Source organism: Panthera tigris, chromosome A2 (genome assembly GCF_018350195.1).
Source record: "Panthera tigris isolate Pti1 chromosome A2, P.tigris_Pti1_mat1.1, whole genome shotgun sequence".
NCBI classification, from domain to species: Eukaryota; Metazoa; Chordata; class Mammalia; order Carnivora; family Felidae; genus Panthera; species Panthera tigris.
Window position 1 is genome coordinate 9,360,221 of NC_056661.1, and position 10,669 is coordinate 9,370,889.

General features: G+C 61.0%; 2 protein-coding genes across 3 annotated transcripts; one reads left to right on the forward strand and one right to left on the reverse strand.

Annotated features, from left to right (window-relative positions):
* Nucleotides 1-974: 974 nt before the first annotated feature.
* STX10 (syntaxin 10) lies at nucleotides 975-3,794 on the reverse strand. Of its 2 annotated transcripts, XM_042978326.1 has the most exons (8): nucleotides 3,675-3,794; nucleotides 3,247-3,416; nucleotides 3,009-3,103; nucleotides 2,869-2,931; nucleotides 1,875-1,982; nucleotides 1,674-1,780; nucleotides 1,482-1,576; nucleotides 975-1,380 (listed from the first exon to the last, which is right to left on the reverse strand). In XM_042978326.1, exons 1-8 carry the CDS (start codon nucleotides 3,707-3,709, stop codon nucleotides 1,304-1,306), a joined length of 750 nt encoding a protein of 249 aa, XP_042834260.1. In that variant the 5' UTR covers nucleotides 3,710-3,794; the 3' UTR covers nucleotides 975-1,303. The 2 variants fall into 2 exon arrangements, with proteins under 2 accessions (XP_042834260.1, XP_042834261.1); XM_042978327.1 differs by lacking the exon at nucleotides 975-1,380 and having other exon boundaries at nucleotides 1,488-1,576; nucleotides 1,678-1,780.
* A 1,535-nt stretch (nucleotides 3,795-5,329) lies between these two features.
* IER2 (immediate early response 2) lies at nucleotides 5,330-8,114 on the forward strand. Its single transcript, XM_042978328.1, has one exon. The coding sequence runs from the start codon at nucleotides 7,000-7,002 to the stop codon at nucleotides 7,669-7,671; it is 672 nt and encodes a 223-aa protein (XP_042834262.1). The 5' UTR covers nucleotides 5,330-6,999; the 3' UTR covers nucleotides 7,672-8,114.
* Nucleotides 8,115-10,669: the final 2,555 nt, after the last annotated feature.

Here is a 10,669-nt window from a genome sequence, read left to right on the forward strand (position 1 = left end):
CCCGGGACAGGTCTGGCCGCCCTCGTAACTAGCAAGAGCATCCAGACAGACGTCCTGGAGAGGTGATCGGGTGGGATCTCAGTTCCCAGGGAGGCTCGGTCGTACTTGAGGAAGACCAGCCCCAGCCTCGGCTGCCAGAAAGTAGGGTTCTGACAGCCAGCAACACCACCACCAAAAATCCAGAGGTGACTGATCCAGTCACCTTGGGTAACAGGAAGTCTCGTCTGCCTTAACATGCGGGCAAACCCACGTACGTGCGAACACCACCCCCTCCCAGAAGTGCACCTTTTAACCTCAGGAAGACTTGGAACAGAGCGATCAAGAGAACCCAAACCTCTAGGGGGTTTGCATGAAGAAGGGAATCGGCGCATTGAACACGGGTTCTTTTTAAGGTTTGACAAATCAGCCTAACGGAACAACACCCTTGTAACAGGCAGCACTTTGCGATGTGTAAATGAGCCGCTAAGACGTGAGGTTCTGATGCGGGACTGCGTCGGAATGGAAACATCTGAGATGGCAATCTAAGGTTCGCGGCACTTAGGAGTTTTCCTGGCTCACAGGAATCACTTGGGCAAGCTCTGGCAAAGCCCTGGAATTTACAAACACGGCCTTGTCAGTGACCAGGTGTACATTGGAGCCCGGCGGTACTCGGGCGCCTCAGAAGTGGCTTGCTCAGCTCCACTGCTGAGGCGGTTGCCTCCGGTGGGCCGAGGACGAGCAGAAGACGTTTAGACTAAACTTCAAACGCTCAAGGAAGAATCAGGCTTGGGGTTTTTCAGCCTCATCCGCCGTGAAACCAAGAAATAAACTGGACTAGTCTCTTCTGCACCAAAGCCTGACCACTGGTACCCCTACTAGGCGCGTGCCTGTGCACGTAGGTACGCACCCGGGCCCCAGCATGTGCAAGCAAGGGGCTCGCAATGGGAGTCCCATTTAGGGGACGGGCACGAGTTAACGAGCCACAACACACAGTAAGGCATAGACGTGTATTAAAAAAAAAAAAAAAAAGGCTGGGATTTTTATTTCCAAGTTGGCACGCGCGGAAGGCACAGGAGCAAACGGCTTTGGGGCACCAGAGTAGAAATGGGGAGGGGCGGGTCTGAGGTTCCCCTACCTCTGCCACCTCCTAAGCACACTTGAGACAGGACCAGTGGCAGGGGCTCTGGCCCAGGGCCCCGAGGGTCCCACTGGCTCCGGATGAGAACCTCGAGACAGCTCTCCAGGAAGGAGCCCCTTCTCCCAGGGGGCAGGACCCTGCCAGCTCCCACAGCTAGAGGGACCGGCGCCCTGGGGAGGGCCGGCGTCAGAGGGAGAAGAGCAGGATGAGAACCAGAAGAAGCACCCCCAGCAGCACGACGATGGCACACCACTGCCGGCGATCTGGGGGCAAAAGGGTCAGAGGTCACGGGGGGGTGGGGGGACCAGGTACCACCTCCGCCCCCCACCCACCACCCCTGAGCTGCCTCCCCAAGGGGGCTTACCGTTCGTCATGTGGGATACTTTGGCCATCTTCCTGAGGACCCCATCCATCCGGGACTGGGTGTGGTCCATCTCGTGAGCAAAGGCATCCAGCATGCTGTTGATACCGAGATGGCGTTAGCCTCCAAAAGTTCTGGGCACACCAGCGCGGCCAGCTGAGGGCACCCGGCCCACCCCCAGGATCCTGGCCTCACACGCCCTGCTCATCCAGCTCCTCCCCAACACGGCCAGACATGTGCTTCAGAACCCGGATGCTCCCGGACACCATTTCCAGCTGTTGATTCTGTTGGTCCATGATCAGCTGCAGATTGGAGGAGTGGGAACTGCCGTCAGCGGGGGGCCCTGAGCTGCCCGGAGGCCCCTCCGGCCCAGGATCCCCGACTACCCGCACGGACCTGCTGTGTGGCCTGCTGCTCCTCAATGTAACGAGAGGTGGCTGCGGCCATGCTGGCGTCCAGCAGGTCGCTGGATGACTGTGGGGCGGCTGGCTTGCCTGTCAGCATCTATGGGGGCACAGACCACACGTTCAGGGAGAGAGGGCCACTCACAGCAAAGCCAGACACAGACCGGTGGCAAATCTAGATGGCTGTTGCTCAGGAAGGTAGTCTTAGGAATGGGATAGCCCGGGTTCCCCAAGCCCACCGCTTGCTAACAAGGTGACCCCAAGGTCCTATCAATTGACCTCCCTGTGCCTCAGTTTCCTCCTCTGTAAAACGGGGAGTTCCTGGGGCTGGAATGCGGATTGCCCGAATCCATGGTGGACTCATCATATAAAGAGATGTATTTAAGAATTTGGACTTTGACCCTCAAGGCAGCACACCTGGAAAGCCCGTGGGCACTGCTATACGACCCCAAGCTCGTGCAGGTCTCGGCCCTACACCCTCCCCGATCCCACATGGGCATCCCACGACGGGTTGGAGACAGGCTGGATGGACACACAGAAGAAAAAAAGTACCAACAGAGGCAGCCGGGGGAGTGCGCACAAAAGGCATACGCAGGCACACACAGGGCAGGCACACCCACGAAGGGAAATGGTATGCAAGCCGACTGCAGATGGGGATCTACTCAGAGGCCAAGTTCACAGGCTCAGAAGGGCCAGGTACAGACACAGAAAAAAAGGCAGGCATACATCCTGGAAACAGTGACGCAACAAGCAAAAAGAAAAAAAAAAAAGAGAGAGGGGGTGGGATACAGACCCGCACTAGGAGGCAGAAAGGATTCTACACCCAGAAAGAGCGGGCAGGTAGACAGCCAGGAACCAACTGCTCAGAGGAGATGGGCACTGGCACAGAAGAGACAGACTGTACGTGCAAGGGAGACAAGTGAACACACACAGAGGGGTCAGGCTTGGGCTCGGGTGGGTGAGGGTGCTGGGTCCGGATGCCTTACCTCTCTCTTATTCCTCTCCATAAAGGCTATGGCTGCCGGGCTGACCATATGGTCCTTCATATCCTGGGGGGTGAGGACGCCATCAGAGAGTAAAGATACTCCAACCTCCCCACACTCGCGCCACCGAACACTCTCCTCACCTGGACTGCCTCCCGCATCCGCTCCACGAACACCTTTCTCTCCTGCAGGTCTCCGGCTGGGAGCTTGAACTTTCCCGGGTTGGCTTCCACTATGCGTAAGTCGCGAGTCAAGGGTCAAGGCCAAAGCCAGACATGACCCCCCTCCTCTGCCTCAAGCCCTCCACTCCACCCAGGTGTCCAGTTGCCCCCTGCCACAACAGTGGGCTCTCCCAGGACGCCTTGCAACCCCCCAGGATATCGATGGTCTCCTCCAGGTCCTCGAGGTCCCACTCGATGCTGCGCAGGCCATTCCGCAGTTCATTGGTCGTCCAGTCCAGCTCCTCGCGTCCGACCGCCGCGTCCTCTTGCAGGAGCTCGCACCAGCGCTGGTACAGCCCGCGGGCCGTGTTCACCGCCTTCTGCACCTCGCTGCCGGGCAGGGGCACACACAGCGGTCACGGCTGGGGGCAGGCGGTCCTCCCGCCGGCCACTGCGCCCCCAAACGAGTCAGGGCCCAGGATATCCTGATAACCCCCTGCGCACCCATCCCACTCGGCCACGGGTCTTCCCTGACCCGCGCACCCCGACGGCCGTGCCCAAACTGCCTAGCACGCTCTGCCGGACACGCGGGCATTAGTTGGCGGGGGGACCGAGCACCCTCTTCTCTCCCCCATTGCTGTCACTCACCCTCGGACAACAAAAAATGGGTCCTCGAGAGACATGTCACACAAACCCCGCCCGAGGCCAAACCCCCCTCCCCTCTCGGCTTCGGTAGCGGGTTCCCTTCCAGCAAGAAGGGAAAGCGCCGCCTCCCCCGCCCCCGTCACGTGAGCCGCATCACCATCGAGAACCGGGACGCCAGGGTAGAAAGAGAGGCCTCGGAGGCCCGCGCTTCCGCCCTCCTCGTGGCCATCTTTATTGTGGGCAGAAACAGCTTCGCGTCCCCGTAGCTCGCCGCGCCCGCCCCCAGCAGAGTCCCAGTTAAGTCTGGCTGGGTTGGGGGTCGGAGCTCCTAATCTCTCGGTTGGAGGGCTAGCCCTTCGCATTGTTGCCGCAGCAACCTCAGTTTCCCTTTTGGGCAATGTGAATAATAATAACCTTCTTCAAATCAGAGATTATGACTAGGGAAGGCGATCATTCGATTGGTAGAACCTCTCTCTCTCTCTCTCTCTCTCTCTCTCTCTCTCTTTTTTAATGTTTGTTTATTCTTGAGACAGAGCAAGCGCCGGGGAGGAGCAGAGAGAGAGATGGCGGGGACAGAGGATCCCAAGCGGGCTCCACGCTGACAGCAGACAGCCCAACGCGGGTCTCGAGCCCACGAACCCCAGGTCGTGACCCCAGCAGAAGTCTTATGTTTAACCGACTGAGCCACCCAGGCGCCCCCAATTTGAAGACGCTCTTAACAGACTTCCTGAGCCTACACCTTGATCCTGTACTCGGAGATCGTCCCAGCCCAGAGTTGGGAAGGGGTGGGGGGAGAGGTAGTCCTCCCCACTTTACCGCAGGAGGTGGAGTGAGGTGCGGGCATTCTCCGGTGGAGAGTCTTGCTGGACTGCCCCTCCTCTTTTGTTCTACGGAGGGGGGCGCCCCAAGATCGCCCTGGGGTGGGGTGGTTGTGAGTGGGAGCCCCAGAGATGCTTCTGGGGTGTGGGATCTTTCTGCGTGCGAGGCTAGGAGTCGGGAAAAGGGGGCGTGGTGGTGGCTTCTGTATACAAGAAAGTTCTCGGTGTGTGGGGTCTCCGTCTGGGGAGGGGCCAGGAATGTCTGGAGACTCATAGAGTGGATCCCTGTGTGACAGAGGCGATCTGTGTGACAAGGTCTCCGGAAAAGCACTCTTTTTTGGAGGGGCGGGGGGAGCCATCACCAGAGTGAGGTCCTAGTCTGTCTCTGGGGAAGTCTGGGCAGGATGTCTGAAGTTCTTGGAGAGCCTGTGTGCCCCTGTGTTTCGGAGTCTCTCAGAGACAGAGCCTGGGCTGGGAATATCATTGTGGATTCGCCGTGGGGGTCCTGGGGGAGATGGGGGCGTCCCCAGCGGGTCGCCCTAGTGTGTGGCAGGATCGATGACTAGGGACAGTTTTTGGAGGGGTCAAAAAGATAAAATTGTTGAGTCCTTAGGTACAGGAGGTGGGAAGGCGGGGCGTGGGGTTCTCCAAGGGTGCATGATTTGGGGGGGGGGGGAGAAGGAACACCTGGGAGAGAACCTTGTAGGGAGAAATAATTGTGTGGGTCTCTATGGGGGAACAGGGACGAATGGGTCCTCAGCGAATCGCCCCTCGTGTTAGCAAGGTCTCTGGGGAGGGTCTCTGGGAGATGGCGTCAGTGGAAGTCCAGAGATCGCCCCTACCTGCCGGCGGGGGGCTTCCCGGAGAGGCGTCACGCCTTCTCGGCCGCCGGAGGGAAGGAAGCGAAGCCTTCCCCTCCTTTCCCGCCCGCCCCGCTAAACTCTGGTCCGGAAGCCCGGGACTACAGCCATCCTTAGCGGCTGGGAGCGGGGGAGGGAAGGGAAGGGGGCGTGTTCGGAGGCCAGGCACCGCCCCCGCCCGCCCGGAAGGAGGCTGCCTCAGCTCAGAGCGGAGATCCCGGCCCCTGTCCTTATATGGGCAGCCGGAAGCGGCTCGCGCGCCTGCCCTACGTCATTATACCCAAATTTAGTCGTGGAAGTCTGGCGCTTCCAGTGGCCGGAAGACTCCGCTCTCCCTTCGGCGCGGCAAGGGGGGAGGGAGACGAGCCTTCCCTTAAAGGGCCCTTGCCACGAATGAATGGAGCTATAGGAACAATTTTGCATCTTGTTTTGGAGGAACTGGAGCAATAGGGCGTAGCGGAGGGTGGGGCCGATGTTTTCTATCTATCCGCTCTATCTCTGCCTTGCTCAGTTTACAGCTCCTACCCCAAGCACGCTTCCTGGGGCGCAGGGGCGGAGCAGGGCCGTGTTGTCTAAGGGGCGCAGCCACGTGTTCACCCGGACTGTCCTGTTGCCCGGGTCCTGCGTCCTGCGAGCACCCAGCCCACCCGTGGAGCTCGAGTAGAGGAAAGGGGCGGGGGGTGTTCGGTGTGGAGCGCAGGAATGACACCCAGGGCTGCGTTCGTGTCTGCAGACATCCAATGCCCGTGGAGTGGGCAGCTATGCCTAGGAGCCAGCCCCCGCTGCCCGCCTGCTTACTGCCTACAGAGGAGTGAGGAGGGCTGGCTTACGCTAGAAAGACGCAAGAGCTGGAGGCCCCAGTGTCCCCTTTCACTGCAGTGGCCGTTTATTCGTTTAGCAAATATTGGACGAGTCACTCTGTCTCGATTTCCCCAGCGGAAGAAATCAGGTACAGCGGTACCCTCCGCGGAGTGGAGGTGAGGCATTTAGTAAAGGAAAACCCTTAACAGCGCCTGACGGGTAGTAAGTGCTTTCGTAAGGGTTAGCACGGTTACTGATTCAAGAAATACGAATCGGTTACTGATTCAAAAAATATTAACTAGACACCTAGTAGCTGCTAGGAACTGTGCCCACGGGGGATATACCGGTTCGAACCCCGGTCTTCCCCGGTGCGAAGGGAAACTCGCTGCCTACAAGCCACTGGGGCTTCAAACGCAGGCACGTGGGTGGACTCTGATCCCCCATCCGCCGCCCTGCTCTTCTGGGCCCGCGCGTCTGCTCATTGAGGGCCCTGGGAAAGGAGACCACCCCGAGAGCTCTGCGTGGACTGGGGAATGCTCCCCCACGCCCCGACTCCCTCCCTTCTCCCGCCTCGGTAAATTCTACCCTGTCGCTTTAAGGAGTCTCTCGCCGTGGTGCGTTGGGAAGCCCGGATGCGGCTCTCGGATTGGGCGGGGCGTCTCCGTGACTTCACCCCGGGTACAAAAGGGTCCGGGTGGCGGGCGCCGGGGCAGAGCGTCCTAGCAGTGTCACGGCGTGGGTTGGCGCGAGGGGAGAAGCGTGAACGAGCGCGTAGCCCGGAGTGCACCTGCTACCTGTCCTGCCCAGTCAGGGAGCCCCCGCCGTCCTCGCCCCCGCCGTCTAGCCGCCATGGAGGTGCAGAAGGAGGCTCAACGCATCATGACCCTGTCGGTGTGGAAGATGTACCATTCGCGCATGCAGCGCGGTGGCCTGCGGCTGCACCGGAGTCTGCAGCTGTCGCTGGTCATGCGCAGCGCGCGAGAGCTCTACCTCTCGGCCAAGGTGGAAGCCCACGAGCCCGAGGTGCCCTTGCCGCCCGTCCGCTCCTCTGATCCTCGCCTGCACCAGTTGCGGGAAGCGGAAGCTGTAGCCGAGGCAGCGCCCCCCGACGGTGAGCAGCCTTCCCCGGAGCCCATGGACACGCGGGAGGCGCCGGGAGCCGCGGAGACCCCAGCTCCCTGTGCCCCGCGCCCCAATAAAGTCAGCCGCAAGCGGCGGAGCAGCAGCCTGAGTGACGGCGGGGACGTCGGACTGGTCCCAAGCAAGAAAGCCCGTCTAGAAGAAGAGGAGGAGGAGGCAGGGGCCTCTTCGGAGGTCCCTGATCGCCTGCAGCCACCTCCCGCTCAAGCGGAGGGCGCCTTCCCCAACCTGGCGCGCGTCCTACAGAGGCGCTTCTCTGGCCTCCTGAACTGCAGCCCCGCCGCCCCCCCGACGGCGCCGCCGGCGTGCGAGGCGAAGCCTGCCTGCCGCCCTGCGGACAGCATGCTGAACGTGCTCGTGCGGGCCGTGGTGGCCTTCTGAGGGTCCCCGAGCGGCGCTACGGGAGCCCAGAGCGCGGGCCGAACCGTCGGCCGGAGTGCGCACACCCGAGGCGAGGCCCGCCCCCGGGGGAGCGCCCGCTGAAACCGTGGAGAGGAGCTGCCGCCCGGGCTGCTGAGAGGCCTGAAGAGGGACTCTGCCCCCGGGGAGCCGTCGCCGCCTGCGCGCAGCGGCGGCGCCGAGGAGCCTGAGCGGGGAGCGCGAGCGCCTTCCGCCGAGACCTGCTGCGCCCACAGGTGCTGTCTTAACGGACTGGGACGTGGACCTTTCCCTCTCCTTCTGGGACTGGGAGCAGGGAGGCTAGGTTCTTTAAAACTCCTCAGGGTCGGACTTTATTTTTTATTGGGAGCTGTACTGCCCTTTCAAGGTTTTTCAATAGTTGGTGTTTGCATTTCCAACCTCAGAATTCCAGGCAGGCGCTCCCTTCCCCCACCAGTGACATACTTGTGCAAGCGGTCATCGTTGCGTCATGGGGCAGACGTGGGGAGCTTCCTGTTGCCTTGCGTGGGTGTGGGGCCTGGGAGGAGGGTCTGGGGTGTGGACCGCCCTGGGGAATGGGAGGAGGGCGTCCTGAATCACCTCGCCCCGCGCGCTGCGGGTTTGTGCCCCGCGCCCCTGCGCCTTCGGCTGTATAGCGGGGGCAAGGTGGGGGCCCGATTCAATTTCAGGTTAAAATTTTCCTCGTCTGGTGCGTTAGAGGTGGTAATACGTTCCCAGTCTCCGGCGTGACCGTCCCTCAGACACACAGACACAACCCAGACGATCCTGGTCTGAATCACAAAATCGGGTGGGGGTGTTTAGAGCGCTTGTAAGGCTGCGCTGGGACCAGTTGCTGGTGAGACTGGGCCAGTTTGGGAAGGGGAAGATTCTTGCCAGGGCGTGCTGAGGTCTGTTTACCTTTACTGTGGTGGATTCTGTTTAATTTCATCTATCTGGCTTTCTGCTAGAAACGCCAGATAGGAAAATAAAGACCATTTGAATAAAGTCTGTGCTGCCCGTCTGGTTTTCTTCCCTGATGGGGGAGGGGCAGGGTTAAGGGGTCAGGAGCTGGCGGCGGCTTGCTGGGGCCCCAGAAACCGGTCTGACCGGCTATCACGTGGGTAGAGTGGGCGGGATGGGGCTGGGCCCCCTTTTCTTTGCCAGAGCGTTTCCGTGCTGGGTGCTCTGGTCCTCTGACTCCTTCAGCTCCCCCACATTCGGTGGTTCCGTCGAAATCCTGCAACTCGGGGCAGGCGGGGGCGGGGGGGGGGGGCGCGGAGAGGGCTTGACGAGTTCAGACCTTTGAGGGGGATTACCGATGGGTCCAGCGCCCCAAACAGAATTGGGAAGGCCACGCCTCCTTCGGAGGCTCCCCCCACCCCACTTGACCAACTGAATCAGCTTTGGCGGGGGTCCCTCAGCTTGCGGGGGAGCTGAAGTGCGCTTTGGGGCGCCCTTTATACCCTTCTTATCTCTGGCGGTACCATTTTGTGACTCAGGCTGGGAGGGGAGTTTCCCAGCCTCAGTCTCCCCATCTGTGAAGTGGGCCTCTAAACAGCTTCCCCGAAAGGTGGCTGTAGATGTAGAAACACCCCCCTGAGAGCCCTAGTTGTTTGCTCTGGCTCCATCCCAGCTCCAGTCACCCCAGAGGAGAAAACGCTCATAATGTATCCAGTGCTGATTTAGGAGAGGGGCTGCGAGGCGTCGCCCCAGGGCGGGTGGCGGGGTGGCTGTTAGGAGGACAAAGGAGCCGCAGGTGCGGGCAGTGAGGGCGGCGGGAGGCGCCGGGAAAGCAGCCGCCCCGCCTCCAGACGGCTGGCTCCGGCCCTGCCAGCTTCCCGCGACCCCGGGGGACCTGACCCCGAGGCCGTAGGGTGGAAGGAGGAGGGTGAGATGGAGGGTGGACCCGCCCCAGAACTCCCGCCTCCGTCTCCCCTCCAGCCTCGTCCACCCACCCCGCTCCCCGCCTCCCTCTGGGTTCCCCCAGGGGAATCTAGCCCAGCTCGCCTCCGCGGCCACCTGATTCTTTCCTGGGGAAACACGGGAGACTTAAGCGCCACCCACTCGGGGTCCTGACCCGTAACTCCCCAGTGGGACGTGGGGGGCGGGGGGGGGGAGACTGGAGCCCCACACCCCAGCGGCAGTTCAGTGCGTTCGCGTGGGAGCAGCTCCCCTGAGAACCTGGCCTGCCCCGGGAAGTCCCCGGCGGCTGGGGAGGGGGCCCTCAGTGCGCATCCTGTCGCAGGAACCTCCTGGCCCTTCCTTCCTCCCCGGGAAGCGAAGCGGTCAGGCTGATCTCCGCCCCACCTCCTGGGGGTTTCCGGGCTGGGGGCTGGAGATGATGAAGTGGGAGACAGGAGAAGCCCCCCCCCCCATCCCTTTAATATATCCCCCTTCCCAAGACCCCATTCCACCCTTCCGAAAAGGCAACATTGAATATTCGTCACAATAACCTGGGTTTTCACGCCGTTACATGGCATTGGATCATTGGGCTAGGCCCTCTGGGGGAGTAATTCATGGGACAATAGTTGTGAAAACTAAAAGTGTCACAAGTCCCTTGACCAGTAGGGTCCCCCGGGGGAACCTCAGGCCTGCAGCAGGAGGCTCCAGAAGGCTGTTCATTACAGTGTCGTCCACCGCACAAATTGGAAACAACCTACATGCCCATCCCATCTAACCGGTCTGGTAGAATTCGGACTATCCATGCCTCCCCGGAGAATAAATGGCCTGAGCGGGGACAGATCTACACTCTCTGGCGACACCAATGGCTCAGAACCATGCCGCTGAGTGACAAGGGCCGGCGGCAGACCTTGTGGGGGTGGGAACACAGATCCTGGAGCCAGACCACCGGGTCTTACTTGCTTGCTGTGCAGCTTCGAGCGAGTCACTTCACCTCTCTGGGCCTCCGTTTCCCTGGCTGTACACTGTGGGCAACAATAGCCCCTACCTCTTGGGGTCCGTTGCGAAGATTAAGTGAGATAATACATATAAAGGGCCTGGT

What these genes read in the sequence shown, in the direction of transcription:
- STX10 (XM_042978326.1), bottom strand. Translation starts at nt 3,709, where the DNA reads ATGTCTCTCGAGGACCCATTTTTTGTTGTCCGAGG. An exon ending in GGACCTGGAGGAGACCATCG is followed by an intron (nt 3,104 to 3,246) that starts ATATCCTGGGGG and finishes CTCGCGACTTAC; the next exon opens with GCATAGTGGAAGCCAACCCG. An exon ending in GGATGCGGGAGGCAGTCCAG is followed by an intron (nt 2,932 to 3,008) that starts GTGAGGAGAGTG and finishes CTCACCCCCCAG; the next exon opens with GATATGAAGGACCATATGGT.
- IER2 (XM_042978328.1), top strand. Translation starts at nt 7,000, where the DNA reads ATGGAGGTGCAGAAGGAGGCTCAACGCATCATGACCCTGTCGGTGTGG.